Source organism: Myotis myotis, unplaced genomic scaffold (assembly GCF_014108235.1).
Source record: "Myotis myotis isolate mMyoMyo1 unplaced genomic scaffold, mMyoMyo1.p scaffold_m19_p_6, whole genome shotgun sequence".
Classification (NCBI taxonomy): domain Eukaryota; kingdom Metazoa; phylum Chordata; class Mammalia; order Chiroptera; family Vespertilionidae; genus Myotis; species Myotis myotis.
Window position 1 is genome coordinate 20889384 of NW_023416368.1, and position 16160 is coordinate 20905543.

A 16160-nucleotide genomic window follows, 5' to 3' on the forward strand; every position below is an offset into this window, starting at 1 on the left:
AAACCCCCAGGAACTCACTCTACCTTTTTCTTCTTTTTCTTCTGTATTTGTGAGTCAGGGTCTTTGGTTGAGGCCTTTTTGGCTTTCTTCTTCTTTTCCTTTTTTTCTTTGTCTTTTTTTTCTAAGGGAAGAAAGTAAACTTCCTAAATAACAGATGTTAATTTAAGTGTTGGGACCAATGTCGGGAGACACGCAGGGCAGGTCTCCAGGAATCCTAGGAGCCCCTCCTCCCGCAGCTGGGTCTCCAGCTCTCCCCTCACCCTGGGGAACCATGAAAACAGGCCCTCAGGCCTATGACCACCTGCCCTGGCCTCATAATTTCTGCCTCACCTATGGAACACCTGGAGTATTACTACTTTCCTTTAACTCACTTTACACATTTATTTAAGACTAAAGGCTTGATGCATGAAATTCGTGCAAGAGTAGGCCTTCCTTCACCTGGCTGCCGGCACCCGCTTCCCTCATCCGGAAGGACATCTGGTCTAATTAGCATATTGCACTTTTATTATTATAGAGGCCCAGTGCACGAAATTCGTGCATGGGGGCGTCCCTCAGCCCAGCCTGCACCCTCCCCAATCTGGGACATCCCCCTTGCAATCCAGGATTGCTGGCTCCTAACTGCTCACCTGCCTGCCTGATTGCCCCTAACTGCCTTTGCCTTGGCCCCCGCCACCATGGCTGTGTCCAGAAGGACGTCCGATCTATCTGGTCTAATTAGCATATGACTCTTTTATTAGTATAGATACTCTCTATGGAAAATGGGAATGCAGTATCACCTATTACACAGGGTTAAATGAGGTCCCACCACATGCAGTCTGGCACAGCGCTCACAGGGAGCTGTGGTCTAGGAGTGCGGACCTGAGGAGCCTGAAGCTGAAGGAGCACTGTGTGGAGCAGGCCCCGCCCTGGAGCGCTGGGTCTCCCTGCAGTGGGCCCAGGCGCTCCGGGGTCACTCTGGCTTTGTCAATAGCTGCCCCCCATGACCCTGGACAATCTTCATCCTCCCCCTTCTGTGCTGGCTGAGGGCCCGTCCTGCCCGTGTGGTGACCGACAGCCCTCAGCACAGGGCTGGGCAAGCGCGATCCAGGCTGTGGACAGACACTTACTCTTGTCAGATTTTTTTCTCTCCTTGTTCTTTGGGTTGGCTTGGCCTCCACCCTCAACCATCACCATCTCTGGCTCCCCTTCTGGCTTGTCCTTCTCCTTGCTGCCACCACTTGCTGTGTCTCTCTTAGATTTCCCTTGGGTAGTACTGGGGGCCTTTTCGGAGGAAGCAGCACCCTCCCCGCCTCCCCCGGCCGCCAGCTTCTTCTTCTTCTTGCTCTTGGGGGCCCTGGCTGCTGCCTGCTCTCCCGACAGCTTCCGCTTGTGGCTCTTCTTGCTGCCCTCCTTGGCGGCGCCCGCGGCCTTCTTCCTCTCCTGCTCCAGCAGCTCCGCCAGGACCTTCACCACCGAGGCCTGGACCTGGGCCTCGCTCAGGGGCCAGGGCTCACTCAGGAGCCGCCGGGCGATGTCGCTGTGCAGGGCCAGCGTCGAGGCTTCGGGGCTCCCGGCCCCCTTCCCGGGCTTCTGAGGTGTGGTCCTGGCCTCTCTTTTGCCTGTGGGGAGAGGATGTGTGACATGGACCTGCGGGACCGGGAAACAGTCCTCTCACGGTACAAGAGCCAGGGGGGTCCGAGGTCATTCTGGCCACATCTTCCTCCCACCTTCCACCTTAGAGCTCTTTTCTGTCTCCTCACACTGAAATCTCAAGTTCAGGCTGGGAACTGACCAGGAATCCAGAGTGTTAGTGAAAGGCCTGGAATCTATCAACACAATGAAGGTCAGACAGGAGTCCAGAGCCCGGAGGCAGGAGACTGGGCTCTGGGTCTGCCTCCCACTGACTAGCTGTGTGGCCCTGCTCCTCCCAGTCTGTTTCTGTGCTTGTAAAATGAGGGGTTGGGTGAACAGCAAGGTCCCCATATTCTGAACTGTAGATCCACATAAATTCGACGGCTGTGCACCCGTTCAGCTCACACCCCTCTATTCACACAGTGGGCCCACCCCTTGCCTGTCCAGGACCCTGTGGTGTGCACACGTGGTGTTGATCAGCAGGTTGACCGGCTGCCAGTGACTTCTGGAGCAGCCTTTGTTTAGAATTTCCCACGCCTCTGCTCTCCTTTGATAACTGTGCTGACGTGTGAAAATGGAAACCTCCACAGCCCCTCTAAAATGCCGGCCGTCCCCAGAGAGATCGCCGAGGAAGAAAGTGAGCAACGCTGCTCTGCTCCCCGGCACCAGTCTGTGGGACACCAGCACTGCCCCCGCACTACCCCTCCCCCCTACTTCCCAGGTGACTGGCAGGTCTGGACTCGGTTCCGGTTCCGGGCCTCAGAGGTGTTCAGTGGCTGGGCTGCTCCCTGTGGCGTGCAGTGGGGCCTGAAGCAGCTCTTGGTCCAGAGCATTGCACCAGCCAAGCGTCCCAGGACAGACAGAGGCCCAGTTCAGTCCTCTGGTGCTTAGCAAGGGCACGAGTCGGGTAGAGGGGAAACTGAGGAGGGCTCAGTGGGCCGTGGAGACCTCCTCCCCCACAGCCTACTTCCCGGCTCTCTGTTTACAAACACCCAGAACATCGAGGCTGGGGACCCTGTGCGCTGTCCCAGGTGCGCCCACCTGAGATCCCTGTCCCTCGGCTCTGGCAGAGTCGGGGGTGGCACATGACTACTTTCTATGTGTGCCACACCTTGACACCGACTGGATGCATCGACCCTGACCCGTGTGGTTGGTTAGGACAGAGGCCCAGCAGGGCCAGGGGCCCATCTGAGGCTTTAGAGTCAGCCCGCTGCCCGGCGTCTTCGCCACGTGCCAGAGATTTCCCAAGTGCGGCTCTGCCTTTCCTTTGGGCTCCCAGACGCCCTAGACCCCACACCATGAGCCATTTGTTAGGAAGAAAAGTCAACAGGGTCGGCCACAGAGAGCCCAGTCCTATACTCCACCAGCCAAGGTGCACTTCCTCTTAGACAGGTGGCCTGCCAGGTGCACCAGCAGCCACAGGGGTGATGACCAGAGGAGCCAGGCACCTGGGCATGGCCCTACACTTCGATGAGCACCAGGCCTGGAGAGACAGGACCATGCTGGTGAGACTGTTTCTGAGGGAGGGAAAGGAGGCCATTGCCTGCCCCTCCCTGTCCTGCTGTGTCCCTCCTGCTGCCCTGGACTCACCTGTTTTAGGGGATGTGGTGCCTGGTGCTTGTTGGGGCTCCACTTTCCGCTTGCCGTCCAGGGCATCTTTGGTGGCCAAAGCAGCGGAAACCAAGGGGTTGGGGTCTGGTTTGGGAGTGGCCTTTGCAGCCTGGGAATTGGCTGGAGTCAGCCCAAGGGGCACATGACCTGAGAGGAGAGACTGAAGAAGCCCAGTGTGAAAGGGGCTGGGACCCCATCCCAGCCCGGGGAGCATGGCCTGCTGGGAAGGAACCAGCCCAGGGACCCCATCTCAGCCCCGGAGGAGGGCCTGCTGGGAAGGAACCAGCCCAGGGACCCCATCTCAGCCCCAGGAGCAGGGCATGCTGGGAAGGAACCAGTCCAGGGACCCCCAAGATTGGGTCAGCCCTACTGGGCTGGTGGTGGGGACGTCAGCCCTTTGTGCATACTTCCTGTGCTATTTTAATTAATATATATCTTAAGCAGGCACATTTAAAAAGGAAAATTCTTATTACTAATGCAAATGGAAAATCACTAGCGCCTGCCACGTGCAGATGATAACCTTAAAATAATCCCATCTGCTAAAGAACGTTTTTATCTGGGAATCACCTAACATCAAGGTGAGCCCTTTCTATAGACTCCGAGTCAGCTCCTCAGCCTTCATGCTGATATGGGCTTTGGGGGAAACATCCTGGCTCCACAGCAGGGCCCTGCCCAGGGTCCTTGTGAAGAGGAGGGCCCAGCCCTCTGACCTGGGGCTCCTGGCCTAGGACCCCGATGTTGCCAGCCCCCCTGCTGTTACCTGGGAAGGCTCTACCACCTCATCCTCGCTGGACTCTGCTGGGGTTTCCTCCACCAAGGTCTCATTCCCAGAGGGCACTGGGCCTATGGAGAAGTATAGGTATCCTGTTGGGAGCCTCAGGTACGCCCCCTGCCAGCTGGGCAGGGCAGAGCCTTTCAGGGAGGCGCCTGGGATGGCTGGGTCCCCGCCTCACCCTCCCATCTGTGGTCATGGCATTCCAGGCGAGACACCTGAACGCCAAGCGTTTCCATTCTAGTCGGTGAGGCCGGCACGCTGCTCTGCTGCTCAGCTGGCCTTGGGATTATGGTGGGGTCAGTTATGGGAGCCTGATTCCAAAAAGTCGGGAGTGATCAAACAGCAGCATCAGGGGCCTTTGACAGAGTTTGGACCAACTTCCTCAAGGGGCTGGGGAAGGGGAAACAACCCAGCCTGGGACGATATGCCAAGGTGGCAGAACCAGTAGAGATACAGAGCCATGGCCTGAGCCTCGGGCTCCACCCAGCTACCTCTCCCCTGCTCCAGGCCCACCCAGCCTTTCCCTCCCCGATCCTCACCCAGCCTGTGGGCCAGCGGGGCCGCCTGGGGCCTCTTCGCATCCTCCTCGCTCCCTGAAGAGCTGCTGCTGCTGTCGCTATCACCTGAGGTCCCAGAGGCCTTGGCTTTGGGGCGTCCCAAGGGAGGGGCTGTGGCCCGCTGGACTGCAGGAACCTTGGGCTTTCTGGGCTTGTTGGTCACTCCTGCTTTCACGGGGGTGCTCTGGGGACTCGCCACAGGGAGTGAGCCTAGGGCACCGTCAATCTAATTTGATGAAAGGAGAAAGTGGGAGGAAAGTTAGGGGAAATGAGATCTGATCTTACTGAGCACCTCAGCTAAGAGACAGGCACCATGCTGGTTGCTTCGCACAGGCCTCATTCCATCCTCCCCCAGCTCTCAGCCAGGCGGCCCTGGCCTGGTAGGCAAGCGAGCATGTGCTCAGGTGACAGGGCCGATGGGTGATGATGCTGGGACTTGAGTCTCTGCCTGGGCCTCCCTTCTACCCTCTGTGGTCTTTGATTACTGTCCGCTCCAGGGTAGGGCCTGGACCCCTGGGGGTTCCCCAGCTCACCCCACTTGAAGACAGGGTTCTGGCAGCAGGAGGCTGGGGCTCACTGGCTTTCTGGGCAAGGACCTTCAGGGCGGCCTGGGTCAGCGGGAGGTTAGCCAGGTTCCTCTTTGTCACCTGTGGACAGCCAAAGGCAGCCCTGAGACCCCTGGGTTCTCAGGTATCATCTCTGCCACGCCCTGAGCAGACCCCATCTTGCTAGGGTGGGAGGAGACCTGTATCTGCAAGGAGCCATGGGACTGGAGTAGGGACTGAGGGGTGGTCCAAGGGGCCATGCCACTGCCTGAGCAGGAAATGGTGCCAGGCTTTGGGTTATGAGCCAATCACATCATTCTCAGAGGGTCCAAGAACACTCCCAGCCCCCACCAGCCAATCTGAGCTCCACTGGGACAAGTCTCTAGTCTGGTGGCTGGAACTGCCTCCCCAACAATCTCCCTCAGGCCACTCCTGCTTTCCACACCCACCAGCAATAGGGAGAGAGAACTAAGAGAACTGGGGGTGACTCCTCCGCGGCTGTGCAGCCCTCACCTCACACGACTTCCTCAGCTCTGACCTCCGTGCACTTCCCCAGAGGGTCCCTGCAGCTGGGTTTCCCTGCCTGGAGAGGACCCCAGCTCGCTGGCCTGGCTGCTCCTCCTGCGTCCACATCACCTCCTCGGGGAGGCCATCCCTGCCCATCCTTTCTAAAGCAGCTCACCCCATTATTCTCGTCACTATTGTTTCCTGCGAAGCACCCACCAGTTCGTGAGTGCTCTATTTTTGGTTTCCTTTGTTAGTGGCTGCCACCCCACTCACTTGGGAACTCCCCAGGGCAGGCACCTCTTGTTCCTGCTGTATCCCTCCTGCCTGGAAGACAGATACTCAGCACCATCTGCTGGTCAAATGGCCAAATGGATGCAGTGACCACAGCCCAGACACCCGTCCAGCTGTGATGAGCCCTCTGAGCTGGGGGTCCCAACTCCTGCTCCGGCCTCCCCCACCTCTCTCCTGTCCTCTCAGAAAGGAAGAGTGAGGAAACGGAAAAACCAACGGGTATGGCCCACAGAGCAATGCCTGGGAGCCAGGAGACCTGGGCTCTGGCCCTGCCCCATCACCAGAACAGTGAGCATGAGCTCCACCTGCCAGGACTTAGATCCAGGCAAAGATCAAACAAAAACACACTGAAACGGTGGAGGCTGGGAAGTTTAAGTCACCAGCACGCCCACTGAAGGAGGCGGCTTTTGTTCACAGCATCTCAAAACTGGGAGGAAAAAACAGAACGAGCTGACAGGGCCTCTCGGGGCAGCAGTGCTCTGCCCGGTGCCACTTTCCAAGATTACTCCTCCTGACCACCCCCAGGTGCCCGGGAGCTCCGATGGGTGTAGCCAGAGGCCAGGAACCTGCTGGCTACGAAGAGCAGCTACTCCTGGCGGTGGGGGTGGGTGAGAGCACCTGCAGCCCTGCTAGCAGCATGTGTGGGCATGTGGGGGGAGGGCAGGGAGCCCCCCACCCTGCTGGTCTGCAAGGCCTCCCTTGTCTGCCACATACCTGAGTGGCAGGTGCCTCCTGCTTCTTGCCTTTTGTCACCCGACTGGACACCTCACTGCTGTTGGCCCCAAGGGCTGCCCTTGGGTGGGCCGTGGGCATGATCACTGCATTGGTTCTAATGGCTGGAATGGAGGGGAATGGAGTGCACGTTAGGTCACAGAAGCCCCATGGCCTCCCCAGCTGTGGCTGTGGCAACACCCAGTTCATCAGCCCTTCCCGGGGACCAGGTGTGGTGCCCAGGGTGTATGCAGCAGGGGCCTGTGCCATGCCTTCCCCAAGGCCTCTAGGCAGGAACTGTCACGCTGTCCGTGCTCCAAAGCTCTGGAGGTCACGTGGCTGCTGGGACAGTGACCCCGGCTCTCCCCAGCCCCTCCCCACACTCTAGTTCTCGTGATGTCTCCCCAGCCGGCCGGCTGCCAAACGAGACTCTCCGTGTATTTAACACAGTCTCATGAAAACCACCGTGGTCACCTGCAAAGGCTCCGGTACACGATGCTTGCTGTAGCACTACGTATAAACGCCTCAACGGCCCCAACAAAAGCCCTGGCTTCCTCCAATGTGGCACTGGCTAAATAAACTGTGGCATGCCACCCAAAGGACTGCTTTGTAGCCAGAGGGGATCACGCTGTAAATGTGTAATGCCACAATATTGTCAATTAAAGATTACCGAGCATACGTACAGCATGGTCTCACTAAAACACACAGGTATAGCTTAGGTTTTCGCCAATTTAACAGCTGTAAAATGTTAACAGTAATTATTCCAGGCAGTGGGATTATGTATAGGTAAGTTTTTCCTTTGGTGCTAGCCTGCATTTCTTAATTAGCCTCCCAAAATTAGGCATTAATATCCTCATTAAAAAGCATCATAAAAACATTTATTAACCATTTTCCTGCTATCACTGGTAGAGCACAGGTTGCAAACATCAAAGAAATCCCAGATGTGGTCCTGTCTCCCACTGACAGATGGAATCTTCCCTGCAATGTCTGTTTAGGGATCACCTAACCCCCTTTACATGCCACCAGGAACGGGAGGCTCACTACCTCTCGTAGCCCTTTTCATGTTCAGGCAGTCAGCTGTGACAAAACTCTTCCTTAGACTATGGAGAAACCTGGTCCCTGCTGCCCGTAGCCTCTGGCCTGGGTTCTAGCCTTGGAGCCGGTACAGTGAAGCCCTGGCAAATCTTTCTCCTGAGCAGTCCCTCATCGAGGTGAGCCAAGGCAGTGCTCACACACATTGCTTGCCCTGAGGCCCTCCTGACCAACAACGTGCTCTGTGGCCCTGCCAGCATCCGCTCCCCTCTGGGCATGTTCGGGCAGCCGCTGGCAGCTGAGCCCAGCCCGGCCGTTGCAGCACGGGATTCGGCCCTTGGTGGCGGGCCATGCTCACCGGGAGTCAAGCACTGCGTAGCGGGGATCACATCCTCATCCTCGCTCTCGGACGAGGAGCTCCTGGCCTTCCTTGGGGCACTTGCACTTGCAGCCTGGGTGGGCACAGGGGTAGCAGGCTGACCAGCTGGACTACGATTAGGGTCGACAAAAATCAGAGGGGTTTTAATCACCTTAAAAAACAAAAACAAGAACATCCCCCCAGTGATTAAAGGCTGGGCCAGGGGGAGGGAAAGATGGGGCGGGGAAGGGTTTGACAAGGCAAGGGGGTCCTGAGAGCTCAGGGCAGCCAGACAGGGGCTGTTCCCCTGGGCACTCGCAGCTCCCCGAGCCCGCGCACCTGCTAAGACCCAGCACAGCACCTCACAGCTCACAGGAGCCCCTCCAACCCTCACAACGAACCCCTGAGGTCAGTAAGATTAGCTCCGCAAGTCCTGAGAGGGGAAGAGAGTTGCCTGCTGAACGGACACAATATACATCCACCTGGGGAGTGGCTCCGTCTGCTGGTCCCACCCACATGTGGATGCAGCCGCTGAGATGGGACCAGGACGCAGCAACCCAGCTCCATCGCCCAGCAGTTTCAACAAATACACTGCACGGGGGAAGAACACCACGTGACACGGAGAAGACCACATGAGGGAGTGCCCTCATCTGGACCCACAACATGAAAAATATCGGTCATGAGACATGTGGGAAACGGGGCGCGACGGGCAGGTCCCTTTCCAGGTGCGACATTACATGGTGGTTGTGCCTTAAAGGACCAACTACGTGGAGGGTTTGGATGAAACGGGCTGGGAGGGTATGTGCGGGTTCTTCAGTTCGTCTATCTGTGGGTGCGCTTTCTGTTTTCCAGTTAAGACATTAAAGAAAAACCAGCAGCAGCTGTGCCCTGGTCCCCTGTGGACTAGCCTGGGACGCAGCGCTGGCGACTGTGACCACCGCAGGCGCTGCACCGGCAGCCCCGAGCCGGGGAGTGGGGAGCCTGCTTCCCATTCCCCAGAGATCAGGTCTGGCCCGAGTTCTGCTTTCTCTCTGGCCAGTGGGGAGACCAGGAGGGACCTTCTGAGGTCACAGTTGGGGACCCAGGTTTCCTCCAGGAACCACCCTGCCCACCTCCCCGAGCCTGACTCCACGCCTCAGCCCCAGGGTGCTGTGGGAGAGGAAAAGTGAAAAGAAAGCAGAAAGGCACCGCCCGAGGGGGGAGCTCTGCTGGGCTCAGGCCCTTCCTACCCCTGCCAACAGCCTCCCCCGCGGCTGCTCTGCTCTGATCTGCCGCTTCCAGAGCCTGCCTGCCCACGTGATGGAAGGGAGAGGACGGGAAGTGGGAGAAGGCTTACAGTTGAGGGAGGGAATCTATATATATGTGAGAAGACAGAGGAACAGATTGTTGAGGACGCAGAGAGGCAACGAACCCACCAAGGCAAACAATAGCGTCTGGGATGTTAAAAGCAGCTCAGCAGCAAACGCCACCTCCTCCTTGTTCCACTTGCCCACGCCACCTGCGCCCCCCCTCCCCCCCGCCCCAGCTTCAGGCGGTGACCCTACCTCTGCCATGACCTCACTGTGTGGCCAAGCCCCGAGCTTTGTGCCTCAGTTTCCCACCTGTTGGAAGGGCTGTTAGGAAAGTCAGCCTGCGTCCACTCACCAGAGGGGCTCTGATGCGCTTTGGAAACTGCAAAGCACCGTGCACACGGGGGGATGAGGGTGGTTGGAAGAGGCTCATGGGAAGATGAAGCAGCCTGAACATTTGGCTGTGCCTCCACATAGACACCGGGAGGTAAGGACCCGGTGGGAACACAGACTCCTGTCCCACTGCAGGGTCTACCGTCTGCAGAACCAAACCTGCGGGCAGTGCTCACCACCTCGTGTCGGAGCCGGGCCCGGGCCCATCACAACCATGCCCTCATCCTAGACTGGGCAGAGCGGGGTGGGGGGAGCCGAGTAGCACATGCCGGCACCCATGGTGGCAGGGCTCGAGTGCAGCTCTTCTCCGGAGCCTCTCAGAACGGTCTGGGGTGGTTAACCGACCCTGGGCAGCCCCATCCCAGGGACCGAGACATCCCACTTGCTGGGAATGTGGCGCGGAGCCTCCACGTTCATGAGCTCCCTCCCAGGGGTCAAGAAGACTGAGGCTCAGAGAGGGAAGGGGCGCACACAGGATGACCTGCAAACCGGGGCAAGAACCGGGACTGGCAGTCCTTTGGGGGCCAGGCATGAGCTCCTTCCCAGACCAACCAGCTAAGCCTGTGCTTTAACACCCTAATTTCGTTTCTTTCGGGTCTTTTTTTTCTCTCTGCTCAATCTGAAACTTTGAGGGCAGGGCCTATGTCTTTTATTTGGGCAGCTAGGCCAAGCCCCGACACAGACTGTGGCTGGGTTACTGCCAGCACAACGGGCTAAGCCACAGACCACCCGCTGGAGTCTCTCTCTAAGCTAGAGGGGGGACACTGAGGCACAGTGAGGGGGAATGGAGCCACAATCCTCTCTCCACCTCCCAGCCTGGGGCTCTGCCCACCACTCTGGCATCAATCCCTTTCCTCTATTGATGGGCTAATAATAAAAACAGAGCAAAACTTGTCCATAGAGAAGTACTTGGTAACAGCATAATAACGATAATAATCATAATTAGTGAGCTGGGGATTAGGAGCAAAAATCCCCTAGTTTGGAGGAGGCAGCCATGTCCCCAGGCTGTGCCTTTCCCCCCGAATCCTCCTGGGGACTGCACAGACTGCTGACTATTCTCCTTTTTTCATAGGGACTCCAGAATCTTCAGGACCAACGTACCAATTAAATGTTTCAGTTTAAGCACGATGTTCATTTTAATTGTGTTAGTCTGCCCCCGCAGAAGGGCGAAGCGGCCCCTTCCCTCCCTCCCAGCTGTTTAGATTCTTGGGGAGGAGGCAGCCTCCTAGAGGCTCCGCAGAGCAGAGGGCAGCCCCAGCCCCTCTGCTCCTTCCCTGGAGGGCAGTGTTGAGGCAGGACCAGGAGCGGGCCAGAGTGGAGTGGGCCTGGTTCCAACACCAGGTCTGTCCACTTGTTTTCAGCCATGTCACCCTGGGGCAGTTCAATTGCTTTCTCTGAGCCTCATTCTTTCCTCCTTAAAATGGGAATAATGGAAGGAACTATCCTCCTCACAGGCTGGTTGTGGGGATTCAACAGAATATGCGAGTCTGTGGCTTAGGACAGAGCCTGCTGCACAGGTGACCCGACAATGCTAGTTGTAATTCAGAGTTATATTCTGTAATTAGTTATTGAGTGGGCCCATCACTGGGGTGAAAGCAGCACCTGACCTTACTGATTAGCATGTGGTCTGACATGTAAGGGGAGAAGGGCAGAGACCCTATGGTCTGGGCCAGTGGTCGGAAAACTGCGGCTCGCGAGCCACATGCGGCTCTTTGGCCCCTTGAGTGTGGCTCTTCCACAAAATACCATGTGTGGGCGCGCATGTACAGGGCGACTGAAACTTCGTGGCCCATGCGCAGAAGTCGGTATTTTGTGGAAGAGCCACACTCAAGGGGCCAAAGAGCTGCACGTGGCTCGCGAGCCGCAGTTTGCCCACCACTGGTCTGGGTGATGCAGAAATCTAGCACTGAGGGGCCTGGCAGGAGCTTCCAGGAGCTTGGGGCTGGAGGAGGACGAAGGGCGGTGTATCTGCCAGAGGCCTGGGCTCCACACAGAAGCCTGGCCACCAGCCCAGCAGGCTTGGGCCTGAGTTGGGGAGACAGGTGGGCTTGGTCCGCCCTCGGGGCACAGTCTGGGGAGGATGACCGCAGCAGCAGAGCACGTGAAGATGAGCCTCAGGTGCCTGAGCGGCTCTCAGGCCAGGCCCTGGGATTCCAAGGAGCCCCACAGAGACTTCCAGTCCCAACAGGAGGCAGGGGTACTCGGAGAGCCGAGGACTGGTGTTTGCCCTTCCTCAGCTTTTCTTTTTTAATTGATTTCAGAGAGTAAGGGAGAGGTGGAGAGACAGAAACATCAAGGATGAGAATCACTGATTGGCTGCCTTCTGGGGATCAAGCTCACAACCCGGGCAGGTGCCCTAACAGGGAATCAAACCGTAACCTCCTGGTTCAAAGGTCGACACTCAACCACTGAGCCACACCGCACGGGCCTTTCCTTAGCTTCTTATGGGCCATGAGGATTTCAGGAAATCAACTCGTAGGGCCTTGATTCCTAACTTCAAATGGGCAATACCACTCGCCCTCCTGTAGGAACAGGCGCCTACTCTCAGGCAGGATGCTGTGGACCTGCTCGAGCAGGCAGACGCAGGAGGGAGGACGCCACCCTGCCTGTTTATAGCTGAGCCTCCCAGGCCTCAGAACAGCCAGCGCGCCCAGCATCACTGGGCTGGTGGTGGGAGTGCCGGTTCTGACCCTTGACTATCTGGCTCTGAGGCCTGGATGTTCAGACACTGTGGCCTCACTCATGGGATTATTGTGTCAAAATAGAGGCAAGAGCTCTGGAAACTGTGAAGTGCTGTTTAAATGGGAAAGATCTGCCCTCAACCCCACAGGCCCTCCAGCCCAGCGCTGAGCCTGCCGTGTCCTCAGAGAGAAGGTGCAACCTACCTGGCTTGCCGGCAGCTCCTCGTCACTGCTCTCCGAGGACCCCTCTGCATTCTTCTTTGGGGTTGCTGGGGCCACTGTGTTACTTTTGGAAGCTTTGGAGTTACTCTTCTTCTGATGGGACAAGCACAAGGTGGGGGGAAGCAGGCATTAGCCGAGGGGGAGCAGGACTGAGGGACTGGGAAACCATGGCCAGCTGCAGCGACCAGGGATGGCAGTGTGCCCCTCCCTATCTGCACATGGTGGGGAGGGGGAAAGATGGCACAGGTGAACGGACACGGGGCCGCTGGAAACACCGGCCTCCACTCTGCTTACCCTCCTGCCAGAGCTGACTCTGAACGTGAAAGGGATGCATGAATAAGACACTGCTAAAACCTGAGGACTAAGTAATGTTGGCCCGGCACATGCATGAGAGGTGACAGCAGCCGGGATGAGGTTATAGGGGTGAGCCAGTGGCCCCAGCACAGTTCACACTTGGCTGCAACACCCCAGCTAAAAGCCTGGCACTGGGACTTCCAGCTTTCCTTACAAAAAGGAAGATCCTGCCACAGGGAGGACCCATTTCCACAAGGTCACAACTGGCTGGCGCTGACAGGGACTATCTCCCGGATGGGGCAAGGGCTCTCTACTTTGCCCTGGTTGCCACCACTCTCTCCTGATACCAAGGCTCAATATCAATTATTTCCATTACACGCCTGAGCCCTGTAAGTCCTAGAATTTGTTACCATGAACTTCGGCAGGACACAGCCACCCTGCTGCCTTCTGAAGGCAGACAGAGGGAAAGTGACCCAGGTAAGTCCGTTCTTCATTCCCTCTCCCCACACCCCAGGCTTCACACTAAGCTGGACGAGCTCTCCCCAGGAAGATGCACGTACTGGTGAGGCCAGGCCCAGCAAGGGGATGTGACTTCCTCCAGCTCCCCAGGGCCTGGTGGCACCTGCACTACCACCCAAGCCTCCCATGACTCTGACAACTTTGGATTCTTGGCCTCATGTGTCTTGGCAAAGAATGGGAGTTTCTGGCCTCGCCTTCCATGGGGCTGGTATGTCCACTCAAACTGGAGGCCTTGGTAGGTATGGGAGTGCTTAGGATGCCCGGCATCAGGGAGGCTGGGTTTGGGGAAGTTTTACAGCAGGGTTCACCAAAGGAGATGTGGAAGACACCCTGGAGACAGAGCCTTAATCTACATAATCTTCCTTCCCCACCTGGCCCTGAGCCCGAATTCTGACCCAGGAATAGGTGACGGTGGCTTGGCATTGTGGTTGCCTCCTCATTAGGTCTCACCTGAGCTGCGGTCACAGCTGCCGGTGCCTCCCCGTCGCTGTCCGACTCCTCCTCGCTGCTGCTCTCCGAGTCCTCCTTTTTCCTAGCCTGAGCGACTGTGGGTCCTGTATTCCCAGGGGGTGGCGGGGCAGCCCCTTTCCTGGGGGACCCCTTGGTAGGGGCCGAGGCAGTTCTGACCTGGGTGGTCTTCCCTGAGAGCTTTGCCTGGAGTGACAGAAAGAGAATCAGGGCAGGGAATGCAGAGGGACACAGGCGATGGATGGGCATACGGAGGTGTGCTGTGGGGGAAGCACAGGGCTGCTCTCTGCCCTCTCGGGGCCTCACCGGCGTGGGTGCCTCCCCCTCGATGTCCGTCTCTTCCTCACTGCTCTCCGAGTCGTCCTTGACTGGCCCTGGGGCCTGGGCTGCTGGGGCCGCTGCCTTCCCCGCAGCTGGCACAGACACCTGGCCCCTCACCGAGATGGCACTGCTCTGGGGGGTTCTCGCTGGCAGCTTTGCCTGAATTGCAAGGAGGTAACGGTATTGAGGAAAGAAGTAAACAGCAGTTCTTTTTAGGTTAAACCCCACCCAGTGTGATGGTGGCGACGTTGATCCCGCCCATGCAGGGCCCTTGTCCAGGCTGGGCCACTGCTTGGTCCTCCTCTCCGCTCCACCCCCAGCACCTCCTGGGGCGCTGGTCCCACTTGCCTTGGCCGGGGACTCCTGTTTGGCTTGAGCAGCTGCAGTGACCACTTTCCCGGGAGCTGATGCTGCCCCTTTGGCTGAAGCCACTCTGGTGGGAGCGGGTTGGGCTTTGCTCTGAGAGGTTTTCACTGAGGCCTTCACCTGGAAGGAAAAAGGGAACCACGGAAGGGAGGTGAGATGCAGCAGAGCAGTCATTCAAGAACACCGATTCCGGCGCCTCCACGTAATAGCTGTGTGGGCCTGGGTAAACCATTTGACCCTGCTGGGCCTGAGTCCTCCTCTGTAAACAGGGGTAATATTAAGGCCCACGCATGGGGTTGCCATGAGGACTGAGAGGTTTGCAGTGTGTAACAGTTCCTGGTACGTCGTAAGCACCGAAACCCATGGTTGAGAGCACTTCCTAGTGTTAGCTAATCACAAGACTACCCAGAGCGAGGTGCTTCCGAGGCTCCCTTTCAGCGAGGTGGCCATATGACTAAGTTCTAGCTAATGGAAGATAAGTTGAGCACACGCTCGACTCTCTTACACATGTCGGAAACGTGTCTTCTTCCTTCTGGCTGAGGTCGTAGCTGGAGCTTAAGCAGCCAATTTGGTCTATGAGATGGGGGCCAGCTACTGAGGAGGGCAGAACAAGGCAGGAAACCATAGTTTGAGTTTGTCTTCAGCTTAACCTAATGTTAACTGATCCTAGGGAACCCCCCAAATGCCTATCAGGGTCGCCAGCAGAGATGAGAGGAATAAAGAGCGAAATCCTCGACAGTGTAGTGTAAGCATGTCAAACTCATGGCCCTCGGCCGCGTGTGACCCACATCAAATATTTTTGCGGCCCAGCCAATATAACGGTATGTAAGATACATTTTAATAAAAGTTTTGTAACGTAATTTTTACAATATTCTGTTATATATAATTATTAATATTGAACTACAATGTTCACTAATGACTATCATAATCATGTTGCATTCGTTTTCCTTACGTGCCTTACATGCAGGCGCACTATTTCTCTCCACTAATACTAGCAGTGAATATTTTAGCAGCCGATTGTCAAGTCATTAGTCTTGTACTGGCTTGTTTGGCGTGCGCAACAGGAACTATTTCGCTTTCAGAGAACAAGAAAAATAGGTTTATTTGCGTTATATTTATTAACTTGTGCAGTTATTCAGTATCTGGTAAGTTAATGTTCAAGAAAAAACATTAATTTTTATTAAAATGTGCTATTATTTTATGTTAACGATTACTCATTTATTTCAGCCCTTTGTATTCAGCATGTCTCTATCAAAATAAACCTATGTTTCTATGAAAATTGAAGCTTTTGCTTTTTTGCGGCCTACATAAACTTAAACCTTATTTATTAGGCCAGTGTTAGCCCTTGAGTTTGACATGCTTGGTATAGTGTATGAAAGCAAGCCCTGCTAATATGAAATAGAAGGAGCAATTTGGCAGCACCTCAAGGCCCCTGCCTGTCAGAGATGTCATTGGATCAGTGCCAGTGTCATTGGATCCATACCCTAGATTCCACATCCACATGAGAACAAATGAAATTAAGAGTCAATCCCCTAAAGCACAGCCAAGTATGACTTAAGGCCGAGGTGCTCAGTACAGCACTCAAGCCATCCATAGGGGAATAATGACT

The 16160-nt window shown here is 56.4% G+C and overlaps 1 protein-coding gene across 1 annotated transcript in view; it reads right to left on the reverse strand.

The window, feature by feature from the left end:
- The window catches only part of TCOF1 (treacle ribosome biogenesis factor 1), a 31349-nt gene that overhangs the window by 2214 nt on the left and 12975 nt on the right, over positions 1 to 16160 (reverse strand). Inside the window, exons 13-24 of the mRNA XM_036312110.1 lie at positions 14534 to 14671; positions 14171 to 14344; positions 13847 to 14050; positions 12566 to 12676; positions 7999 to 8170; positions 6612 to 6733; positions 5088 to 5201; positions 4537 to 4780; positions 3983 to 4065; positions 3202 to 3382; positions 1107 to 1598; positions 24 to 121 (exon numbers count right to left, since the gene is read on the reverse strand). Coding sequence (XP_036168003.1) covers positions 24 to 121; positions 1107 to 1598; positions 3202 to 3382; positions 3983 to 4065; positions 4537 to 4780; positions 5088 to 5201; positions 6612 to 6733; positions 7999 to 8170; positions 12566 to 12676; positions 13847 to 14050; positions 14171 to 14344; positions 14534 to 14671 — 2133 coding nt within the window. The remainder of the gene's footprint in view (positions 1 to 23; positions 122 to 1106; positions 1599 to 3201; positions 3383 to 3982; positions 4066 to 4536; positions 4781 to 5087; positions 5202 to 6611; positions 6734 to 7998; positions 8171 to 12565; positions 12677 to 13846; positions 14051 to 14170; positions 14345 to 14533; positions 14672 to 16160) is intronic.